The sequence below is a fragment of the Dasypus novemcinctus genome, chromosome 5, assembly GCF_030445035.2.
Source record: "Dasypus novemcinctus isolate mDasNov1 chromosome 5, mDasNov1.1.hap2, whole genome shotgun sequence".
Lineage (NCBI taxonomy): Eukaryota > Metazoa > Chordata > Mammalia > Cingulata > Dasypodidae > Dasypus > Dasypus novemcinctus.
Window position 1 is genome coordinate 35,624,842 of NC_080677.1, and position 26,167 is coordinate 35,651,008.

Here is a 26,167-nt window from a genome sequence, read left to right on the forward strand (position 1 = left end):
AGAGAAAAACTTCCAGTAAAAAATTCCTTTCTGTCAAACTATCCTTCAAAATGAGGGAGATATTATAAAATTCACAGATATACAGAAACAGAGAGTTTGTTAATAAAAAAGCCACCCTACAAGAATTCCTAAAGGTAGTTCTTCAGGTTGAATGTAAAAATAAAAATACAGGAGAAAGAGGTTAGGAGTAGAATGAAGTGAAGATCTTTAGTAAAGGTAACTAAAAAGGTAAATGTAAAACTCAGTAGTACTGTATTCTCAATATATAATTCCACTCTTTAATTCCCTAAGAGTCAAAATACAATTGAACAAGAAAAAGTCATATTTCCTGATAATGGACATGCAAAGTATAAAGAGATAATGTGGGAGAAAAATCAACATAAAGTGGAGAAACAGAGGGATATGGAAGCAGAAAACATGCATACTATTGAGACTAAGATGGTATCTTCTCAAATTATTAGGTTATAGATACAGGTAATGTAATATAAACCACTGGTTAACCACAAAGAATTTTTAAAATATACAGAAATAGAAATGAGAAAGGGATAAGTCAGATACATCACAAAAGATTAACTATACACAAAAGGAGACAACAAAAAAGAAAAAAAGAGACAAAAAATATATGACATAGGAAGACGCAGCAAATAGACACAGAGAACAGACAACCAGGGTGGGGGGGAAGGGGAGAGAAATAAATAAATCTTTAAAAATATATATATATATACACAAACAATATATGACATAAAAACCAAAGGACAATGACTGAAGTAACAACAAAGAACATTAATGGATTAAACTCTCCAATCAAAAGACAAATCGAGTAAATATGATATGAATAGGGCGTAAGAGTATCACTGTGGAAGGGAAAAGGTTTTCTGGTGGATGTGTGGGAGTGCTGTATATTATATATATACATTGCTGTGGTCTAGGACTCCTGTGAAGAAAAGCTGAATAATTAGGGGGGGGGGGAAGAAAAAGATAGGATGTGGAATTTTTTCAAGTCAACATTCTTTATCTAAGTTCTTTATCTAACTTTATCCAAGTTCTTTATCTACCCTTTAAACCCATCGCTATATGCCATTCCCTAGTAAGGGACCATGACATTATATTGGGCTTCAAATTTCGGGGAGTTCTGGATCACAGAGTGTTTCAACAATGGCAATGGAGGAATACTGGTATGGGATACCAATGACAGGTGATATATGGCTGACAGGGAGCTGTACAGAACATATGTCCAGGGTGCATGGTAATGTTTGGATATACTCATAGTGGCAACAATTAAAAACCACAGTAGGGGGGGTACTGGGTTCCTGGCCAGTGGTGCTCTGTCGTGGTCCCTAGGGGAGCAGCGACAGTCTCCCAGGTACAGTGGCAGGGACCGGGAGGGAGTGAGGGTTCAACAGTGAGCCCCTGATGCTAATGACTATGCTTGTGAGCTGATAAACCTAAAATAAGAACAAGGCCTAGAGCAACATTGTGCCTGGGAATTTCCTCCTGTCAGCCTTCATGTTACTCAAATGTGGCCAGTCTCGAAGCCAAACTCAGCATGTAAATGCAATGCCTTCCCCCCAGCGTGGGACATGACACCCGGGGATGAGCCTCCCTGGCAACGAGGGACCACTATCAACTACCAACTGATGATGCAACTGGAAAATGACCTTATATGGAAGGTTCAATGCGGATCAGCAGAATATCCACGTCTACATAAAATATCATGACTTTAAAATGCTGTTTGACCTAAAGTAAGGGGGAAATGAAAAGGAGAAATGAGTTTATATGGCTACGAGTTTCTAAAAAAGAGTCTGGAGGCTGGCAGAAGGATTGCCCTCATGCACAACTGAGCAGAGTCAGAGAGACAGATAAAGCACATACAACCCCCAGATATTGGTTCCTTTGAGGGCTAAAGGGACCCACGGGTTCTACGGTCATGGCAGATAGGGTTCACTGCCATGTCAGATGGCCCTTCTTTGGAGCTGGTGTTTATGTGTGATGAATCTGGACTCAGATGGGATCTCCCTTCATAAGACTTTCATGCTAATGTGCTGGAGGTGCAGTTAATGTTGGGGTTTAAGATATATTTAGGGGATTTGAATCTCTGGACTGACAATGTGATAGCCAGGTCCTGAGCCTCAACAGACTCCAGCACCTACAATCTGATCTATTGGACTTACCACATTCAGCTAAGATGGAGTTGAAGAAGGACAACCACCACACCATGGAGCCTAGAGTGATTACAACTGAAAATGGGAGGATTGCATCCAGCATCCAAGTGGAATCTGAGCCTCCTCTTGACATAGAGGTGCAATGGACACAACCAATCCAATGTCCACATAGAAGAGGTGGCATTGGATTGGGAAAAGTGGACATGGTGGACGATGGGCATGGGGAAAGGCAGGAAGAGATGAGAGGTGGAGGTGTCTTTGGGACATGGAGCTGCCCTGGATGGTGCTTCAGAGGTAATCACCGGACATTGTAAATCCTCACAGGGCCCACTGGATGGAATGGAGGAGAGTATGGGCCATGATGTGAACCATTGTCTATGAGGTGCAGAGGTGCCCAAAGATGTACTTACCAAATCCAATGGATGTGTCATGATGATGGGAACGAGTGTTGTTGGGGGGAGAGAGGGGGGGTGGGGGGGTGGGGTTGAATGGGACCTCACATATATATTTTTAATGTAATATTATTACAAAGTCAATAAAAAAAAAAAATTCCATTGTGGGAATATAAAAAATAAAAAAAAAAGAGTTAAGAAATGCTATATTTGTCTAATCTATTTTATTGCTCACTCCCCTTATAAATAAATATTTGCTTAATAAAAAAAAAAAAAGACAAATCGGCAGAGTGGATAAAAAAGCACAATTCAACTACATGTTGTTTACAAGAGAATCACCTTTGATCCAAAGACACAAAGAGGTTGAAAGTGAAAGGAAGGAAAAAGACATACCCTGCAAATGGTAACCAAAAAAGTGCTGGGATAGCCAGATATATTAATATCAGACAAAAAGATTTTAAGTCAAAAGCTGTTACAAGACACAAAGAAAGCACTAAATATTAATAAAAGGGTCAGTCAACCAAGAAGAATTAACAACCATAATTATTTATGTATCTAACTATGTGCCCCAAAATATATAGGGCAAACACTAGCAAAGCTGAAGGGAGGGGAGCAGATGTGGCTCAACAGTTGAGCACATGCTTCCCACATGGGGAGTCCCGGGGTTTGGTTCCCAGTGCCTCCTGGAAAGGAAAATAAAGAAAAGATAAACAAACAAAAAAAAGCCAATTCAATGGAGCTGATGTGGCTCAGTGGTTGAGCCAGCTTCCCACATACACAGTCTCGTGTTCAAATCCCAGCACCTCAAAAAAAAAAAAAAATCAAGGGAGAAATAAACACATCTACAATAATAGCTGGAGACTTCAATACACCAGTCTCATCAATAAGTAAAACATAAAGACAGAAGATCAATAAGGAAACAGAGAATTTGAATAATAGGATAAATGAACTAGATTCAACAGATATAAATAGAACACTAGACCCCAAAACAGCAAGTTATACATTCTTCTCAAGTGCAAATGGATCATTCTTTAGGAGAGACCACAAGTTGGTTGGCAGAACAAGTCTCAAAAATTTAAAAAGACTGAAACTATACAAACTATCTTCTCTAACCACAATGGAATGAATATGGAAATCAATAAAAGGCAGAGAACTAGAAAGTCACAAATATACGGAAGTTAAATAACACACTTTAAAGAATCAATGGATCCATGAAGAAATTACAAGGAGCATCAGTAAATATCTTGAGATAAATGAAAATGAGAACACAACATATCAAAACTGATGGGATGAAGCAAAGGTAGTCTTGTTTGTAGCTATAAATGCTTATATTAATGAAGTGCAAAAATCAAAGACATAAATGCATTCCTAGGGAAATTAGGGGAAAAAACCAGCAAACTACACACAAAGAAAGCGGAAGGAGATACTAAAGGGAGTGCTGCTGCCTAAAAGGAAAAATTAAGAATAAGGGAAGTGGATGTGGCTCACCAGTTGGGTGCCCGCCCACCATATGGGAGGTCCCAGGCTCAGGTCCCGGTGCCTCCTTAAAGAAGATGAGCAGATAGCACCCCCACTGCAATGAGTTAGACACTGCAATGAACTAGATGCCACCCCTGCCACAAACTAGATGCAAGCCACAAGGCAGCAGACACTGCAGCCTATAAGGAGCAGATGTGGCTCAGGCAGTTGGACACTCGCTCTCATGTGGGCAATCCTGGGCTTGGTTTCCAGTACCTCCTGGAGAAGGCAAGCAAACAATGAACGGACAGACAAGAAAACCATCTGATGGGTAAAGGGATAAATAAAGAAAAACAAAGTGAGTAAGTAAATCTTTTAAAAAAAGAAAGGGTAAGAGACTTGGAGAAGATTGTAGAAATGAAGATTATAAAGAAGGGTAAAATGACAGAAGACATTTGATATGACAACAGAAAGCCAAAGGATAAAATGGATGAAGTAAGTAATGCCTTTACAGTAATAACATCGAAAGTTAATGGTTTGGGGAAGAAGAATTGGCCAAGTGGTTAGGGAGTCCGTCCACCACATGGGAAGTCTGCAGTTCAAACCCCGGGCCTCCTTGACCCGTGGGAGCTGGCCCACGCACAGTGCTGATGCACACAAGGAGTGCCCTGCCACGCGGGGGTGTCCCCACGTAGGGTAGCCATAAGGAGAGCCACCCAGCATGAAAGAAAGTTCAGCCTGCCCAGGAATGGCGCAGCACACACAGAGAGCTGACACAGCAAGATGATGCAACAAACAGAGATACAGATTCCCGTGCTGCTGACAACAGAAGCGGACAAAGAAGAATATGCAGCAAATAGACACAGAGAACAGACAACTGGGGGAGAGGGAGGAGGAAGGGGAGAGAAATTTTAAAAAGTTAATGGTTTGAACTCACCAATCAAAAGACACAGACTCATAGAATGGATAAAAAATTAGGAATGATCTATATGCTATCTACAAGAGACTCACCTCAGATGTAAGGAAACAATGTTGAAAGTGAAAGGTTGGAAAATGACATTCCACGAAAAGAATAAACAAAAAAGAGCTAGTTAAATGTAAAATAACAATATTATATGAATAATAATTAGTGCACTGGCAAATCGTTCCTGTATTCATTATTCTGTAATTTTTTTCATACAAAACACTTGCTTTTAATTGAGGAGGACTGGAGAAGAGGTATTTTGAAGACTTCATTTTTCTTTAACCCTTTATTAGTCATACTCTTTAAAATGATCTAACTGGATCAATAATGATTTAGTATGACTACTGTTGAACTAGATTTTCCACCTTACAAAATTATGAGTTGGCAAACTGTTCTTTGCTGTAATTCCTTCTAATAAGATGTGAAGAATTCCCAAATAGGAATTTGATTATCTAGAAAAAATTATGGCCTAAATGAAAATTAAATAACTAAACCAATAATTTCTTTCATTCTTAGAGATTATCATGTCTAATACAGCTGAAATATAAAAATTAGAATTCTGTTATAATCAATTTATATATATGAATTATTACTTATATTTATAAATGTTTATAGCTATGCTATTTTTTACAATTGATTATATTAAATTTAACCTGATCTTGCACTCTTCTAAAATTTGTTATTTCTTTCTATTTTTCTATTTTATTCAACAATTTTATAATAAAGGACTTTTTAACAGCTTAAAAAAAAAGCCATTGATTATACAGTTTGGATAGAGCATATAGTATGTGAATTTATCTCAATAAAAACTGCTTAATAAATAATTGTGTAAGAATAGTCAGAAATAGCAGCTATGTAAAGCAGGGGAAACAGAGATTGAGAGGTGAGGAATATTTTGTTTGTCTGGTCTTTGTTTATATTATTGAAATAAGGAAAATGCTTTATTAATGATTTAAGTGATGAATGCACAAATAAGTGATTATACCAAATACCACTAATTGTACACTTTGGATGAACTGTGTGCTTTATTAATATATATCAATAAAACAGATTTGTTAAATAAATAAGAGCTGGAGCAGCAAGACTAATATCAGACAAAATAGATTTTAAATTCAAAACTGCTATAAGGGATCAAGAAGGTCATTACATCTTAATAAAAGGGGCAAGTACCAAAGAGAAATAACTATAATAAATATTTACAGGGGGGTGGATGTAGCTCAAGTGGTTGAGCACCTACTTCCTATGTATGAGGTCCCAGGTTCGATCCCCAATACCTCCTAAAAACAAATAAACAAACGAAAAACACAACTCTCATTTGGGAGTAATATAGCTTAGTGGTTGCGTGCCTGCTTCCCATGTACATATGAGGTCCTGAGTTCAATCTTCAGTACCTCCTAAAAAATACACACACACACACAATTTTTATGGACACCTAACCTAGGTGTCCCAGTATACATGAGGAACATACTGGCAAAACTGAAGGGGGAAATAGATGTCTCTACAATAACAGTTGAAGACTTCAATACACTGTTCTCAGCATTGGAGAGGACATCTGAACAGAGATAAACAGAGAGCTTGAATAATATGATAAACTAGACCTAACAGATATTTATAGAGCATTACACCCCAAAACAATAGGCTATACATTCTTTTCAAGGACTCATGGATTCTTCTCCAGGATAGGCCATATGTGGGGTCACAAGACAGGTCTCAACAAATTTAAAAAGACTGAATTTATATAAGACACATTCTCTGATCATAACAGAATGAAGCTGGAAATCAATAATGGACAGCAAAAGGTAAATTTCATAAATATATGGACATTAAACAAACACAATCTTAAATAATAAGTGGGTCAAAGAAGAAACTGCAAGAGAATTTAGTAAATATCTTGAGATGAATGAAAATATGAACACAACATATCAAAACTTTCTATGAGGGAAGCAGACTTGGCCCAATGGATAGGGCATCCACCTACCACATGGGAGGTCCGTGGTTCAAACCCCGGGCCTCCTTGACCCATGTGGAGCTGGCCCATGCTCAGTGCTGATGCACACACAAGGAGTGCCCTGCCACACAGGGGTGTCCCCCGCATAGGGCAGCCCCACGTGCAAGGCGTTCACCCTGTAAGGAGAGCCACCCAGTGCAAAAGAAAGTGCAGCCTGCCCAAGAATGGCGACACACACAGGGAGAGCTGAAGACGCACCAAATAGAAACACAGATTCCCGGTGCCGCTGATAAGGACAGAAGCAGTCACAGAAGAACACACAGCAAATGGACACAGAGAGCAGACAACTGGGGGGGGGATTAATTTAAAAAAATAAACTTTCTATAAGATACTACAAAGGCAGTATGGAAGGAGAAATTTACAGCTCTCAATGATTACATTAAAAAGAAATAAGAGCTAAAGTGAAGATCTAACCATGCTCATGAAGGAACTAGAAAATAACAGCAAACTAATCCCAAACCAAGCCAAAGGGAAAAAATAGTAAAGATCAGAGCAGAATTAAATGAAATTGAGAATAAAAATACAATAGAATCAACAAAAGTTGTCTTTGAGAAGATCAACGAAATTGACGAACCCTTAGCTAGACCATCAAAGAAAAACAGAGAGAAGTAGCAAATAAATAAGAAATGAGAAGGGGAGGGAGCGCATGTGGCTCACACAGTTGAGTGCCTGCCTCTCATGTGGGAGGTCCTGGGTTTGTTTCCCAGTGCCTTCTGAAAAAAGACAGAGAAACAAACAAAAGGAAACTTGGCTTATAGGGGCCAACAAGACTCTCTGGTTGTGCACTGGCTTCCCATATACAAGGTCCTGGGCTCAATCCCCAGCCCTGGTACATGATTAAAAAAAAAAGATACTGGGGAGCAATTGTAGCTCAGTGGTTGAGTGCCTGCTTTCTACATACAAAGGCCCTATTTAATCCCTGGTACCTTCTAAAAGAAAAAAAGATACTACAACTCAATAAAAAGACAACTACCTGATTAAAAAATGAGCAAAAGACTTGAATATATAATTGTCCAAAGAAGAAATAAAAATGGCAAAAAAAAAATATATGAAAAATTGTTCAACATTAGGGAAATGCAAATCAAAACTACAATCAGATATCATTTCACATCTATGAGAAAGGCCACTATTAAAAAGCTGGGAAAAAAGTTTTGGAGAGGATGTGGAGATAGGAATGCTTATTCACTGTTGGTGGGAATGTAGAATGGTACAGCCACTATGGAGGACTGTTTGGCAGTTCCTAAGCAAGTTGAATATACACTTGCCATGTGATTGAGAAATACTACTACTAGGAATATAACCAGAAGAACTGAGAGCAGTGACATGAACAGACATTTGTAAACCGTAGTTCATATTCATAGCAAAGAAGAAGACAGCCCAGGTGTCCATCAACCGACAAATGAACAATTGTGGTGTATGCACATGATGGAGTATTACACAGCTAGAAGAAATGAAGTCGTGAAGCATAGGACAACATGGATGAACCTGGAGGACAACATGTTGAGTGAAACAAACCAGACACAAAAGGACAAATACCATATGGCTGCACTATTATGAACTAAATATATTGTGTGTACTCAAGGAGTTAATAATTAGAATATAGGTCTCCAAAAAATAGAATGAGAGTAGAGAATGGAAAGCTGAGAGTTAATCTGTGCAGAATTGTTAAAAAAGGTTGTTTGTAAATCTTTGGAAATGAATGGAAATGGTGAGAGCACATCATGTGTTTTTAACTAGCAGGGATATTATATGACAGGATGAAAGGGAATGTCTAAGAACATGCATATAACTAGAAGGAAAGCTAAAAACATACAGCATAGGGAAAACTGATGTGAAATACGAATATGGGTAATACTGCACATATAAGACTGTTTTAACAAAATATAAATACAAATAATCTAGACAGATTAGTAGCTATGTATGTCAGAAGAAGCTTAGAAAGACTGAGAGGCAATGCAGTTTTCTCTTATTTGTCTGGGGTTTTTTTTGTTTTTTCTTATTATTATTGGAATAATGAAAATGCTCTACTAACAACTGAAGTGATGAATGCATAACTATGTGAGTATCCCAAACACCACTGATTGTACACTTTGGATGGGTTTATGCTTTATTAATATGTATCAATAAAATTGATTTGCTAAAAGAATAAACATATAAAATATTTTTATAACTTTAAAAAATATATTTAGAAACCATAGATCTGATAACGGTTTAATATCCATAATACATAAAGAAATCCTACAACTCAACAATAAAAAGACAACCCAATTCAAAAATGGGCAAAAGACTTAAATAGGTATTTCTCCAAGGAGGATATACAAATGGCAAATATCACATGAACAGATGTTCAACATCACTAGCTTTTAGGGAAAAGCAAATCAAAACCATAATGAGATATTATTTCATACCCACTAGAATGGCTACTACTAAAAAAGCTAAAAATCACAAATGTGGAGAAATAAAAAAACACTCATTCATTGCTGGTGGGAATGTAAAATGGGGCAGCCACAGTTTAGCAGTTAGGAAGCAAAATACAGAATTACCATATGACCAGGCAATCCCACTACTAGGTAAATACCCAGAAGGACTGAAAGCAGGGACTCGAACACATATTTGTACACCAATGTTCACAGCGGCATTACTCACAATTGCCAAAAAATGGAGATAACACAAGTGTCCAGCAACTGATGAATGGAAAAACAAAATATGGTATATACACAGGTTGGAATTATCATTCAACTGTAAAAAGGAATGAAGTCCTGATGCATGTGACATGGGTGAACCTTGAGGACTTTACTGTATGTGAAGCCAGACACAAAAGGACAATCAGTGAGATTTCACTGATAGGAACCAATTATAATAAGCAAACTCACAGAGTTAGAATCTAGAATATAGGTCACCAGAGGATAGATTAGGAGACAGAGAATGGGGAGAATTTCTATTTAGGTTGATTGCAAAGGTTCAGAAATGGATAGTGGTGATGGTAGCACAGTATAGTGACTGTAATTAACAGCGCTGAATTATGCATGTAAATGTGGTTGAAAGGAGAAGTTTTAGTTTGTGTTTATCACTAGAATGAAAATTAGAAGATAAACCATGGGACTGTAAAACACAGTGAACCTTTTGTAAACAATAGACTAGAGGTAATAGTACAAGTACAAGAACATTCTTTATGAATTAAAACAAATGTATGACACTAACACAAGGTGTTAATAATAGGGTGGTATATGGCAAAAAACGCACCTAATGTAAACTATGGACTATAGTTAATAGTGCTATTTTAATAGTCTTTCATCAGTTGTAACAAAGGTACCACACTAACGCAAAGTGTCAACAATGGGGGGTATATGAGAATGTTTTATTTTTTACATGACTTTTCTGTAAACCTACAACTTCTCTAGTCAAAAAATAATACTTTAAAAAAGGACATTATTGAGACATAAGAAAAACTGTAATGTAGAATGCAAGCCTTCTATCAATGTTAAATTTCTTGAACTTGATAACTACATTTTTAAGGCGATTACATAAGTGAAGATCCTTGTTTGGAAGTATGTGTTCAAGGAGTATGATGTGCAAAACCTGCTCGCAAACGTTCAAATCATAAACAGAGAGGGGGAGGAAGGGAGGAAGAACAGACAAAGGTGGCAAAACATTAAAATGGTATATCTGGGTATCTGGGAGGGTTGTGGTATGCTGGATTTATTTGTATGGGGTTTGTATTACTTTTGCAGCTGTCCTATAAGTTTGAAATTATTTCTAAATAAAAAGTTTAAAATATTAAAAAAAAAAAAAACAGGAAAAAAATTAAGCTAATAGAAAAAATGGTAGATGTAAACTTAAATCTTTCAAGAAACAATCTTATAAATGTCCCCTAGATGGGGCCATCACGTCACAAATATAACAGTCTCTCAGACTCCAGCAATTTATGCAGCCTAAATTACTGAGGGTAATTCTGAAATCACAATCATTACATTACTGATTTTTTTTTTCACTTGGTGTGTTATAAACATACTACTCATAATTCAGGTATAGTCCCAGCTGCAGCTGTCTTCTAAATTTGCAAAAAAAGGTTTGATAAAAATTAGAATTGAGAATGACAATATAAATACATTCCTGGAATTTTAATTTTTGCTTTTGTTGGGAAAGACATGGATCAGTGAGGGACGGGAGGAAAAAATCAATCAGGCTGCTATTTACCTGTGCCCAAAACGTTACTGCATCCTCTACATGACTTCCAACCACATCTTCAACTAAAGCCAAAAGACAATGCAAAGAACATTAGAAATTAATCAATATCATCTAGCTCTTACACACTAAAATAATGTCCTCCGTACCTTTATTGTAATGTTCATCTTCATCCATTTTCACAATTCCTGAAAAACTAGAACAATAACCTTGAATTAGGTTATAATAATCGGTCCAATAACAGTGAATAAAAACTAAGCCATGTAATGTTAAAATTCTTACAAGTATGTTTTGTTCTGAATAAAGTTACCAAAACTCAAACTCGATGTTAAAACCGTCAAAGATGCTTTTTCTATCATTATTTTATTCATTTTATTGAGTATATTATAGTTTGCAATTTCATCATATATAATCTCTACCATTAAAATTATCTCTTTAGCCAAATTTTTACACATTTACACTGGATATAGCTCAGCACATTTTGATTACTTATATAAACTAATACTTCAGAACAATGTACACATTGTTTTTAAAAAATTGATGTCTTCCCAAACAAGAGTAGGATGTCCACAATTTAAACAGAGAAATACTACAAAAATAGAACATATACTTCATATTGGTAACTAATTTTATTCCAAAGGCACAGTGGTTACTACTTTTTGAAGATATCCTGGGATTAAAGACACCAAAATTAACTGAATTTCAAAAATAATTTTCATTAAATAATAATAATTACAAATGTACCAACTGAAAAATATTTCAAAAGAGGTCAGTTACTTCATAATTTTGTTCTTAATACAAATACTCAAAAAATGTTAATTCTGTGGAGTAAAGTGAAAACATAGACCTTTAAACGTTTTCTAAGCACTCAAATGCTCTCACTACAGAAAGAGAAGTTATTAACTATGTCACAGAACCAAAACGTTCATAAAACTTCAGTCTTCTGATATTACTGCAACTTAAAAATATTCTTTTAAAATGCATTTAACACCAAAACATGTTGAAAACAGGAACTCTTCTACTTATACGGGTCAAAAAATAAATTAAAAAGAATTTTTAAAGTGAGTTGAACAAAAAGCTTGTAAAACTGAGTTTGGAATCTGTTCAGGGTGACAATATATTTCTCTGGAAGCCATTAAGTCTTAAATTTAGTAAAAAGAAAATATTTATTTTGGAAATCCTTCCACACCCCTCTAAGAAGCTATTTCTAGAATAGATTAGTTTGGAAATCTTAATTCAAAATGGAGAAAAATAACATTGATGCAATGATGATTAAAGAACTGATGCTGTACCCACTTTCTGCAAGCCTGGATTACCAAATGGCCCTTCCTATTGCTCCAAAACTCCACTTCATGACAGGAATTTGTAATTACTGAGTGGGTACAAGGAGTTACTTCCTTGACACGTTTAATGAGGGGCTTTTTAAGTTAAATGGCACCCAAATTTGCGAGAGAGGAAGAGGAAGAAGAACTCCACTTCAGGTTGGGCCTGTGTGTTCCTGTCTTGGCAGGTAACACTCAGACCCTTGTTATCTACAAGCCGGTTTCACCTCCGAGCACCACGCTCAAAACTCCGGAAGCCTATCAGCCTCGGCAGCGGCGGAAAGCTTAAGGACGCAAGAAGGCCAGGTAATGGGCCTCGCCCGGTACTTCGTGACCTACACCTTAACCAGCGATGAAAAGTCGGCCATTTGAAGCAGCCACCATCGCAGTTACCAATCACACTACTACTGACCTCACACTTTCCGCCACAGACGCTCTAGAGAAGCGACCCCGGCCCCACATGCTGGGCCCTCAAGCCTCTGCCCGCCACCGCGCTCGACCTCAACTTGCTGTCGCGCACGTGCAGAGTCTTACCGCGAGGGCCTCGGCGTTTCGGGTCGATAGTGTCCCACGCTGCGCTTGCGCACAAGTCCCTGCGCCATCACCAGGGTTTGGCGGGGGCCAATACCCGAGCTCACGTGGCGACGCGAGTTGCGCGGGGCGGGGCGGGGCGTGAAGCAGTGCACGGAGGCTGCGCTCTCGGCTCCTGGAGACTTGGATCCCCTCTACCTTGGTGGGTTCATTCCTTTTACAGGGCTTCCAAAGATGGCTTAAGGCAGCAGAGTAGATTTCACGGTCTTAGCTAATTTGTTCACTTTGACTTAAATTGTAAAGCAGCCAACTGAGAAGAACTCCAACCTTCTTTTACAACATGGAATGAATAAAAAGACTTTCCGTAAATGATCGGGTGTTTCAGAAAATTAGTAGCGTTACAACCATTTCCCAACCCAACTCTAGCATCACCATCTATCTCTAGCATCATAACTTTTTCACGATGGTGGGGGAGGGGCGGGAAATTAATGTATCTTAGCTGTCCAGCTATATGCAGATATTACACTTTGTGGCAAATATTGCAGAACAAAAAGGAAATTATCGCCAAAAAAAAATTGCCCACATTTAAAGTGAACAGTTTGATAAGAGCTAATGTATACAGTGGTGATGTCATCCTACAAAAGATAAACATATCTGTCACCCTGAAATGTTTCCTAATGCTCCTTTGTATACCTGGCTCACCCGCACCACACCCCCTACAGTAACCACTGGTCTGTATTCTGTCGCTATCCATGAGTTTGCATTTTCTAAAATTTGATATTAAGAGAATCGTGCAGTATGTACTTCTGTGGTTGGGGGTTGCCTAACTTCCTTCACTCGGCATAATTATTTTGGGATTCATCCATTTTGTCACATGTATCAATAGCAAATTGTGGGGTTTTTTGCTAGTATTGTTCCATTGTATGCATATACCACATTTTATCTACCTTTAATTGGCATTTGGGTTGTTTCCAGTTTGGAATTATTTCAAGTGAAGCTGTTATGAACGTCATGCACTAGCCTTGCATGGACATAAGCTTTCATTTCTTTTCAGTAAATACTTAGGAGTGGAATCGCTGGGTTGTATACTAGATGTATATTTAACTATTTAAGGAACTGCCAAAAGTTTTACCAAGTATTTGTGGCCTTTTTATATTTCCACCAGCCATGTTCGAGAGTCTTCATTCCTCCATACCCTTGCCATCATTTGGTATGGTCTGTATGTTTAATTTTAGACGTGTATGTACTGATATCTTGTGGCTTTAATTTGCATTTCCCTACTGACTAATAATGTTGAATGACTTTTCTTATGTTTATTTTCTGTCCATATATCTTCTTTGGTGAAGTGTCTTTTCAAAACATTTCCCATATTTTTCTGGATTATTGGTTTTCTTATGAGTTTCAAAAATTCTTTATATATTGTGGATATAACTCCTTCAGAGTTGCAAATATTTTCTCCCAGTTTGCTCTTGTCCCCTCATTCTCTAAATAGAGTATTCAAAGAATAGAAGTTTTAATTTTTATGAAGTCCAATTTATCTATTCTTTCATGGATCATGCTTTTGTGTCTTATCTAAGAAATCTCTGGTTAACTCAGTTCACAAAATTTCTCTCCTATATTTTCTTCTAAAAGTTTCGCAAGTTTAGTCTTTACATTTAGGTCTATAAATCTTTTTTAATTAGCTTTTATATAAGGTGCAAGGCATGTATCAACTTCTTTTTTTTTTGTACATGCATATCCAATTTTTCCAGCACCATTTCTTGAAAACAGTATCTTTTCTCCACAGAATTACCTTTGCACTGTTGTCAAAGATCAACTGACCTTATATATTGCATGTCTATTTCTGGATTCTCTATTCTATTACATTGATCTATTTGCTTTCTTTCCACTAATTTCTGAATTGGTTGTGGAGTTTTTGCAATTGTCTTGCTACTTTGATTAGATTCATAGGCACTGAAGACTATAATCAAGATGCCACTGATAGTCTGTGACATGAGTTGGCAATAGAAATCACAAAATATCACCACTGAATATGGCTATTCACATGCTTATAAGATGCAAGGCTCTGGATGAGAGTGTTTTAACACCTTAAGAGAGTTATATGGGGTTAAAAAGTATAATGATGTTGGCTGGTTGTTCCTAAATACACTGGATACAGTTATAAAAGAAAGGGATAACCTACAGGTTTTAAATTTGCAATGTAAGCACTACTGCCTGAAGGATATGCTAGTTTCTATGTGCCCTGAATGAAAATTTTGTTTTGTGTAACCACAAACATGAGATATCTGAAAACAAAACCCAAAGTTTAATTGTGCAAGTAACAGTTACAATGGAAAGTTCTCTACCTTGCAGGGTGTTGGCTGTTAAAGTGTGGACATTGATTGGAAAGGAATGGACCCCTGAAAATTGGAATGGGAATATATGAGTCCATAGTGATGGCAGTGGGAACGGGGAAACACTAAAATCTGCTGTGTCTTTGCTAGATAAAACAGTAATGGTCTGCCCTGAGGAAACAGCCACCTAACCTCCAGCTTGCCCTGAGGAAACAGCTTCCTGACATCTAATCTGTCGTGTAGTTTCCCAATTTCCAGTATGCCCTATGGAATCTGTCATCCAACCTCCACCAGAAGAGACTAATCCTGTTTCACAAGATGAAAACTGCAATGGAATGCCCTGAAGTAATTGGTTTGCAAAACACTTCGAATGCTTCTCCTTACCCACCCCCACCACCCCTTTTCTCTTCCAGACCTATAACTAAAGTCAAAACAAGTCCCCAAAGGCGAAGTACAAAGCATGCCCCATGAGGAATTACACTACACTCCAAAAAAACTGCATGAATTTTCCAATTTATATAGATAGAAATCAGGGGAATATGTGTGGCAATGGATATTAAGAGTATGGAATAATGGTGGAAGGAATATAAAGTTTGATCAGGTTGAATTTATTGATATGGGCCCTCTAAGCTGAGATTCTGGATTCAGTGTCGTAGCCTGAGAGGTTAAAAAGTGTTCTAACAGTTTCTTTGGGTGACTGGCTAAAACATGGACCAAAAGATGATTAACATTACCTGAGGTCAAAATGTAAGAACTGCCATGGTATAATATAGATGAGGGGATCCAAAGACTTAGAGAGACTGGAATGCTAGAGTGGATCTATCATTTAAGAATGCTCACCCACCCCAGGAATGTCCAGAGGACACACCTTTCACTAGAACTGTGAGGAATAAATTTGTGAGACTAACTGCATCTTCCCTGAAGAGTTCTGTGGTTGCTCTTCTCTGTGGTTCAGATATTATCATGGGAAATGCTGTCACTAAACTGGGATCCTTAAACATATTGGGTATGATAGGCACTCAAAGTGACAGAAGCCAAATGGCATCATTTAATCACCTAAGACAATGTTGGTGTGGCTACCACAATGAACAGCTGACAAAGTAGTAATAAAAATAGTCGAGACTTCCAAGAAGATGGCCTCAAAGTAGGTAGGCAAAGCTCAACTGTCTTACAAAAAGCAACCAAGAAAGGGCAAAGTCCTCTCCCAGGGAGCTGCTCTGGGGTTCTACAGAACAGGAAAGTGCTGCGCATCATCCAGGAGTGAGCAGGACAAAGAGATAAAGAGTCCAAAGGAAAACCATGAGTTACTCATCCCTGTGACTAGAAACGTCCCTGGGACTGGAAACGGCACACATACCATATACCCCACCCTCAAGGCAAATAGCCTTGGTAAAACACCTGGCTCACTGCAACCGACTGAGTGGGAGGGGCATTACCTGGGAAGAAGAGGGGTCTGGCAGAAGGTGCAGAGTGGTTTCTTTTTGGTGAGTTTGGACAGCTTAGCCCTCTTTGCATCTCAAAGGGGACCCCAGTCAGCACTGAAGTGGCCCCAGGGAAAGGAGAGGGGGTTCTGATCAGGCAGGCTGTCACACCCACCTGCCCTGGGAGAGAGAGAAACTAGGTCAGTGAAGGGACAGACACAGGCACCTACCAAGCCCAGCTCAGGCAAACTGTTAGAAACCCAAGGTGACTGAGGGAAAGGGGGTAGGAAGAACCAGAAAAGCTTTCAGAAGCCTACTTCACCTGTGGAGGGAATGTAGTTCAGTGTAGGAATTCCTACTTTGTATATAAAAGGTCCCTGGTTTGATTCCTGGTACCTCCCAAGAGAAGGAACTCAGAGAGTAACCCACTGGGTTATCAGGCACCCAGCCAACACCAGGGAATGTATTGACTGAGGTTTTTTTTAATTTTAGGTTTCTTTGGATCTGTTATTTTTTTATTGGTTCTTTTTCTCCTTCCTCCTCCCCCTCCTCCTCCTCCCCCTCCCCTTCCCTCTCCTCCTCCTCCTCCTTTTCTCTTCTTCATTTTATTAACTAAATAAATTAATGTGGAGGGAAGGTTACAGAGTGATTGGTAAGCACCAACAGCCTGAGAACTTCCCTAGGGGTCTCAGAAGGCTCTTTTTCCTGGGTTGTATTTTTTGTTGTTGTTTTGTTTCTTGTTTGTTGCCTTTTCCCTTTCTTTGTTTCCTATTTTTCCTTTTTTTTTTTTTCTACCTACTTTATTTCCTTTTTTCCCTTCATTTTCCTATCCCCTGTCTTCTGTTGCTTTTATTTCATTCCACCTCTTCTTGTTTGGTCTTCATTTTTTTCCTTTTCTCTCTCTTTTTTCTTTTTTCTTTTTCCTTCTCTTTTCATCTTTCCAGCCTTTTCATTCATTGTATTTTATTGTTTATTTTGTTTCTTGTTTCATTTTTTTCTATTCCACCTTTTTTATTCTTATTCCTTTTTTTAAATGATATTTTACTTGTATTGTTTTTTTTATTTTCCTAGCTCTTTTATGGTTCCTCTTCCACATTTTTATTTTTATCACTATTATTCTTTTTATCTTCTTATCTCTTTCCTTTTCTCTGGCCCTAAATTTTTTCTCGAGGGAACACAGAAATTACTAGGATATAGAATGAGAGGAAATAATTGTCAAAAAGGAAAATTACCCTACACACACACACAAATAAAGTCCAAAAGTAGAGGTTAACCAACCAAATAAGCCTATTAAGATAAACAGATGCCTAGACACCAACAAAAAATTACAAGCCATATTAAGAAACATGAAGACATGGTCCAGTCTAATGAACAAACTAAGAAAACAGGAGATGCAGAACATGGAACAACTAATCAAGGATGCCCAAACAAATATCATGAATCAATTTAGTGAAGTGAAGGAAGAGATAAAGGATATTAAGACACTGGAGGAACATACTGAAGAAATTGCAAACATACATGAAAATATAACAGATCTGATGGTGATGAGTGGCACAATTTAAGAAATAAAAAATAGAGTGGAAACACATAGCAGATTTGAATGAAAGAATCAGTTACATTAAAGACAGTACATCTGAAATTAGACAGATAGTATAACAGATAGATAAAAAGATTTTAAAAATCCAGCATGGGCTCAGGGATTTGAATGACAACATAAAACACACAAACATACACATAGGCATCCGAGAGGGAGAAGAGAATGGAAAGAGGGCAGAAGGAGTTGGAGAAGATAATGGCTAAAAATGTCCCAACTCTCTTGAGGGACATGGACATACATGTCCAGGAAGTGCAGCACATTCCAAACAGCAGAAATCCTAACAGACTTTCCCCAAGACATATACTTATTAAATTGTCCAATGCTCAAGACCAAGAGAGAATATTGAAAGCAGCAAGAGAAAAAAGATACACGTACAAGTGAAGCTTGATAAGATTAAATGCCAATTCTCATCTGAAACCATGGAAGCAAGACCACAGTGGTATGACATACTTAAGGTGCTAAAAGAAAAAACTATCAGCCAAGAATTCTGTACCCAGCAAAGCTGGTATTCAAAAATGAAGGAGAGTTCAAAATATTAACAGATAAAGAGAAATTAAGACAGTTTGTTAACAAGAAACCTGACCTTCAAGAAATACTAAAGGGAGTTCCGCAGGTTAAAAGGAAAATAACAGAAGGGGGAGGATTGGCAGAGAGTGTAGGAAGGAAGATTAATGGTAAGAATAACTAAAAACTAAAAAGAGAAATAAAAACAACATAGACATATATAAATCTATAGAAAATATGGTTAATGTAAACAATGCCTTGACGATAATGACATTGAATGTTAATGGATTAAACTCTCCACTCAAGACACACAGATCGGCAGAATGGATAAGAAAATATGACCCATCTATATGCTGTCTACAAGAAACTCACTTTAGACACACAGATGCAAGAAGGTTCAAAGCAGATAGTTGAAAAATGATTTTACATGCAAATAATAACTAAAAAAGGGCTGGCATAGCTATACTAATATTGGATAAAATAGGCTTTAAATGCAAAACTATTATAAGAGACAAAAAAGGACACCATATTTTAATAAAAGGAGTAATCTATCAAGAAAAAAGAACCATCACAAACATTTATGCACCTAACCAGGGTGCCTCAAAATACATGAGGCAAACATTGGAGAAACTTAAGTGGAAAAATAGATGCCTCCACAATTACAATGGGGGACTTGAATACATCATTGTCACCAATAAACAGAACTTCTCAACAGAGGATCAATAAAGAAACAGAGACCTTGAATAATACATTAGAGGATGAAGACCTAAGAGACATATACAGAACATTACACCCAAATACAGCAGGATATACACTCTTCTTGTGTGCACATGGATCATTCTCCAAGATAGACCACATACTAGGCCACAGAAGAGCTCTCAGTGAATTCAGAAAGAATTTGAATTTGAAATTATACTAAGTAATTTCTCTGACCACAATGGAATAAAGCTGACAATCAGTAAAGGGCAGAGAAGTAGATTAAGCACAAAGATATGGAAGTTAAACTGTACACTCTTAGACAATCAGTGGGACAAGGAGGAAATTGCAAAAGAAATCAGTACTACCTTGAAATGAATGATAATGACAACACTATGTAACAAAACTTATGGTTGCAGCAAAACCAGTACCAGGAGGGAAACTTATAGCCATAAATGCCTATAATAAAAAAGAAGAGTTCTAAAATCAAAGACCTATCTGCATATCTGGAGGAATTAGAAAAAGAACAACTAACCCCATAGCAAGTAGAAAAAAGGAAATAACAAATATTAGAGCAAAGCTAAATGAAGTTGAAAATAAGAAAGCTCTAGAAAAAATTAACAAAATTAAAAGCTCATTCTTTGAGAAGATTTTAAAAAATGACAAACTTTGAGCTAGACTAACAAAGGAAAAAGAGAAAAGATGTAAACACACAAAATAAGAATCAAGAAAGGGGGTGTCACCACTCTTCCCACAGAAATAAAGAGTATCATAAGAGGAATCTTTGGAAAATTGTATACCAACACAGTGGATAACTTAGATGAAATGGACAAATTTCTAGAAACACACAAGCAGCCTACATTGAGGAAAGAAGATATTGATCAACTCAATGGACAAATTGCAAGTAATGAGATTGAATGAGGCATCGAAAACCTCCCAGCTATGAAGAGCCCAGGACCAGATGGCTTCACAAGTGAATTCTACCAATTATTATGGAAGGAACTAAAACCAATTCTGCTTAAACTCTTCCAAAAAATAGAGGTGGAAGGAACATTGCCTAACTCATGATGCCAAGATCTCTCTAATACCAAAGCCACATATACATGCCACAAGAAAGGAAAACTACAGACTAATCACACTAATGAGCCTAAATGCCAAAATCCTCAACAAAATACTTGCTAACCATATCCAACAACACATCAAATGAATTATACATCATGACCAAGTGGGTTTCATCCCTGGTATCCAAGGATGGTTCAACATAAGAAAATCAATCAATGTAATACACCACATTAACAGAACAAAAGAGAAAAATAACATGATCATCTCTATTGATGCAGAAAAAGGATTTGACAAAATACAGCACCATTTCCTGATAAAAACACTTCAAAACAAAGGAATAGAAGGAAACTTCCTTAACATGAAAAACCCACAGGTAACATCATAGTCAATGGTGAAATGCTAAAAGCTTTCCCTCTAAGATTTGGAACAAGATAAGGATGCCCACATCACCTCTCTTATTTAACACTGTGTTAGAAGTCCTTGCTCAAGCACTTAGGCAAGAAAAAGATATAACAGGCATCCAAATTGAAAAGGAAGAGGTAAAAGTTTCACTATTTGCACATGATATGATCCTATACATAGAAAGCCTTGATAAATCTACAACAAAGCTGCTAGACCTGAAAAATGAGTTTAGTAAAGTGGTAGGATATAAGATCAACATGCAAAAATCAGTAGCATTTCCATTCACCAATAATAAGTTAACTGAGGGGGAAATCAAGAAAAAAATTCCATTTACAATAATAGCAACTAAAAGTATAAAATACCAAGGAATAAACTTAACTAAAGATGTAAAGGACTTGTACACAGAAAACTACACAACATTTTTAAAGGAAATGAAAGACCTAAATAAATGGAAGAATATTCCCTGTTCATGGATTGGAAAACTAAACATCATTAAGATGTCTGTCCTACTCAAATTGACTTACAGATTTAATGCAATCCCAATAAAAATTACAACATTTTTTACTGAATTGGAAAAGCAAACTGTAAAATTTATTTGGAAGGGCAAGGGACCTTGAACAGCCAAAGACATACTGAAAAAGAAAAAATAAATTGGAGAAATCACACTACCTGACTTTAAAACATACACGAAGCTACAGTGGTCAAAACTGCATGGTATTGGCACAAGGATAGACATACTGACCAATGGAATAGAATCAAGAGTTCTGGGAAACGGACTTTGGCCCAGTGGTTAGGGCGTCCGTCTACCACATGGGAGGTCCGCGGTTCAAGCCCCGGGCCTCCTTGACCCGTGTGGAGCTGGCCCATGCACAGTGCTGATGCGCGCAAGGAGTGCCGTGCCACACAGGGGTGTCCCCCGCGTAGGGGAGCCCCACGCGCAAGGAGTGCACCCATAAGGAGAGCCGCCCAGCGCGAAGGAGGGAGCAGCCTGCCGAGGAATGGCGCTGCCCACACTTCCCGTGCCGCTGACGACAACAGAAGCGGACTAAGAAACAAGACGCAGCAAAAAGACACAGAAAACAGACAACGGGGGGAGGGGAGGGGAATTAAATAAATAAAAATAAATCTTTAAAAAAAAAACAAAAAACTAACTATAGATTTGCCGTATGAGCCAGCAATTCCACTGCTGGGTTTATATCCAGAAGAACTGAAAACAAGGACACAAACCGATATATACACATCAATGTGCATAGCAGCATTATTCACTATTGCAAAAAGTTGGAATCAATCCAAATGCCCATCAACAGATGAATGGATAAACAAAATGTGGTTTATACATATAATGGAATACTACTCAGCTGTAAGAAGGAATACAGTACTAACACATGGAGTAACATGGATGAATCTCAAGGACCTTATGTTGAGTGAAGCAAGCCAGGCATTGAAGGACAAATACTACATGACCTCTCTGATATGAATTAAGCAAATCAATCTGTCTCAGAGAGCTAGAGACTGGATGGTAGTTTTACAGGAAACTGGCAGATAGGGGAAGGTTGTAAGCTGATGCCTACACAGGCAAAATCTATGATTAAGTGGAGGTAACTAGTTGTGCAAGGAAGAGATAAGATGAGGGCATAGGGATACTATTGGGTGGGGTTTTGTAGGCTTCAGGAGGGCTAGGGTTGTGAGAATGGGTCAGATGTTCCAAGGAATTGGGAGGAGGGTTGGGGGTGTAGAGGAACATGGGAGATTGTCGGGTATGTGGTTGAAACTCTAATGTTGAGAAAAGTCTTTAGAAAATATAATAAGGAAGGGTTACTTGTTTAAGGTGCTTAACGGGGGCATCTGGCACAGGGGCAGGCTTCTAGGGAGTGTGTGAGTACTCATCTTGTCATAGTGTGTTACATCATTGGGTGAAGACCCATACAATGAGTGGAAAGGTGTACACCCATCCTGGGGGCACCTAATCTCAAACAAAGGGAAGGGTGTCTCTCAAGATCATTGGTGGCTTCCAATGGGGGAGGACAGTCTAGTGTGTCAAGTCCTCAGCATTGTTGCAAGTATCTATGAATCTTGTCCTTCAAGCAGTGAGGCTTGGTTGTCACCGTGGGCCCTGAGGAGAGTGGGAGAGAAAAATAGAATAGATGGAAGCAGGGGTAACTGGGGGGCAATGGATGTGTTCCACAAGACTGTGCAATGATGGATATAGGACATGTTAAATTTCACCAAAAATTTATAAAAGGGCATAGTCTAAAATGTAAACCATAATGTAAACCATAATGTACCTAAAAATTTAGAAAACTATAGTCTAAAATATAAACCTTAATGTAAACCAAACTGGAATCATGGTTAGTAGCTATGTTTCAATATCTGTGCATCAGCTGTAGCAAATATAACATGAACATATAAAAAAGATCATTGCTGGGCAAGGGGGAAAAGAGTTTGATATTGGATATATGGGAGTCCCCTACATTGTATATGTGAATTTACCATGATCTAAAACTTTTTTGAAGATGAAATTAAAATTTTTTTTAAAAAAAGGATGTTGACACTGAAGAAGGAATGAAAGAGATTGCCTTGCCACTGTACATACAGGGCAACACCTATTACAATGATGAAAGGTAAAACATCAAAAACAAAGTTTTATGATATTTATTTTTTTAATGGCCCAATTTATTTTTTACTTTATTTTAGTTTTTCTAAATTAGTATATATTCTATTTCTAATCTTTAATCCAATCATTACTATTTCATTTTCCTACTAATTGAATTTGGCAATATATTAGGCTTGATTTTTGAAGAAGTTTTGGATCACAGAGGGGTTCAACCAAGGCAGGGGAGGAACACTGGTGTGGGGTGTTATTGATGGGGGACACATGATTGGGAAGGAGTTCTCCAGGGTATGTATATAGGGTACATAAAAATGTTTGGATATTCGTTGGGTATTATCATAGTATGTAGAGTTACAGTGACAACTGAAGGAGTACTGAGTTCCTAGCCAAGGGAGCTCTGTCACATTCCGCAATGGAACAGCAACAATCCCCCCCAAGTGTAACTGCAAAGACCAGTGAAGAAGGATGGTCCAATGATGAGCCCTTGATACTGATAACTATGCTTATGAGCCTGTGTGTTTGAAATTTCAACTAGGCCTAGAGCTGCAGGGTGCCTAAGAATTACCTCCTGAGAGCCTCCATGTTGCTCAAATGTGGCCATTCACTAAGCCAAACTCAGCATACGCCCCCAGTGTGGACATGACTCCCAGGGATGAGCATCCTGGCACCAAGGGATTACTACCAATCACCAGCTAGTGATGCAACTAGAAAAAGATCTTGAATAAAAGGGGGAAATGGTAAACACAAATCAGTTAATATGGCTAAGAGATTTCAAAATTAGTTGGGAGGTCATCAGAGGGGTTATGCTTATGAACACCTCAGCAGGATCCCAAAGACAGCCAAAGTAGATACAGCCCCAGGTACTAGTGCTCCTGAGGACTACAGAGACACACAGGTTCTACGGTCATGGCAGATGGCTCTGGAGTTCAGTGCCTTGTTGGTGGGTCCTACTTTGGAATTGGTGTTCCTGAGTGTGATGGAGTTGGACTCAGATATGACCTTTCTACATATGCCTCTACTGTCACTTTTACTGAACCTGTGGTTGGTCCTGGGGTCGGTGTATACTCAGGAGACTTAACTCTCTGGACTAGCCATGTGCCAACTGGGTGCTGAGCCTCAGCACATTTGCAACACCAACTCTCCAGTTCATTAGACTTACCCGGGTCAGCTAACAGTGAGATAAAGATAGTCAACCACCAGACCAGGGAACTGAGGGTGCCTACAATTGCAAGCAGGAGAATCACATCCATCAGCCATAGGGATCTAAACCCCTTCTTGATTTAGAGATGGAGTGGACATTGCCATCCCAGGGTCCACAGGATGGAGGAATAAAATATGGTTTAGAATGGACTTACTGGTATTCTACTATAGAACTGTTGTGACTCTAGCAATGGAAGAAATTATATCATTGATGTGGAGACAGTGGCCACAGTAGTTGCTGAGGGCAGGGAGAAGGAAGAAGAAATGTGATGTGGGGGAATTTTCTGGACTTGGAATTGTCCTAAATTATATTGTAGAGACAGATACTGGACATTATATATCCTGCCATAACCACTGAATGGACTGAGGGAGAATATAAACTACAATGTAAACTATAATCCATGCGGTGCAGCAGTGCTCCAAAATGTATTTCCAAATGCAATGAATGTGCCACAATGATGAAAGAGGTTGTTGATGTGGGAGGAGTGGGGGGTGGGAGGACTATATGGGAACCTCATATTTTTTAATGTAACATTTTTTGTGATCTATGTGTATCTTTAAAAAAAAAAAGAGACCATTAAAAAAAAATAAATCCAAAAAAATATTTTTAATGGGCAAGAGATTTGAAATGACACTTCTCCAAAGAAGAAATACAAATGGTTAAAGGCACATGAAAAGATGCTCAACGTCACTAGCTATTAGGGAAACAAAAATCAAAACTACAATGAGGTATCATCTTATACCTATTACACTGGTGGCTATTAAAGAAACAGAGGACTACAAGTGCTGGAGAGAATGCAGAGGAAAGAGGAAACTTATCCACTGCTGGTAGGAATGTAGAATGGTGCCACCAATGTGGAGGACAGTTTGGCAGTTCCTCAGGAAGCTAGCTATAGAAATGCCATATGATCCAGCAATCCCACTGCTGAGTAAATACCCAGAAGAATTGAAAGCAGGGAAACGAACAGATATATGCATACCAATATTCACAGAGGCATTATTCACTATTGCCAAAAGTTGGAAGCAACCCAAATGCCCATCAACAGATGAATGGATAAGCAAACTGTGGTATATGCATACAATGGAATATTATCAGCTGTAAGAAGGAATGCAGTATTAACACAAGGGATAACATGGATGAATCTTGAAGACCTTATTTTGAATGAAGTAAGCCAGGCACTGAAGGACAAATATTACATGATCTCACTGATATGACTTAAGCAAGCTGAGCAGACTCACAGAGCTAGAGTCTAGAAGATAGGTTTAGAGGTGACATAAAGGGAGTAGAGGGTGGAGAGCTGATGCCCATATGGGCAAAA

At 38.1% G+C, this 26,167-nt stretch overlaps 1 protein-coding gene across 1 annotated transcript in view; it reads right to left on the bottom strand.

The window, feature by feature from the left end:
• Window positions 1-13,013, bottom strand: part of STK31 (serine/threonine kinase 31) — a 130,286-nt gene extending 117,273 nt beyond the window's left edge. Inside the window, exons 1-3 of the mRNA XM_058296877.2 lie at window positions 12,904-13,013; window positions 11,319-11,365; window positions 11,182-11,234 (exon numbers count right to left, since the gene is read on the bottom strand). Of these exons, the coding sequence (XP_058152860.1) occupies window positions 11,182-11,234; window positions 11,319-11,365; window positions 12,904-12,953 (150 nt within the window). The 5' untranslated portion in view covers window positions 12,954-13,013. The remainder of the gene's footprint in view (window positions 1-11,181; window positions 11,235-11,318; window positions 11,366-12,903) is intronic.
• Window positions 13,014-26,167: the final 13,154 nt, after the last annotated feature.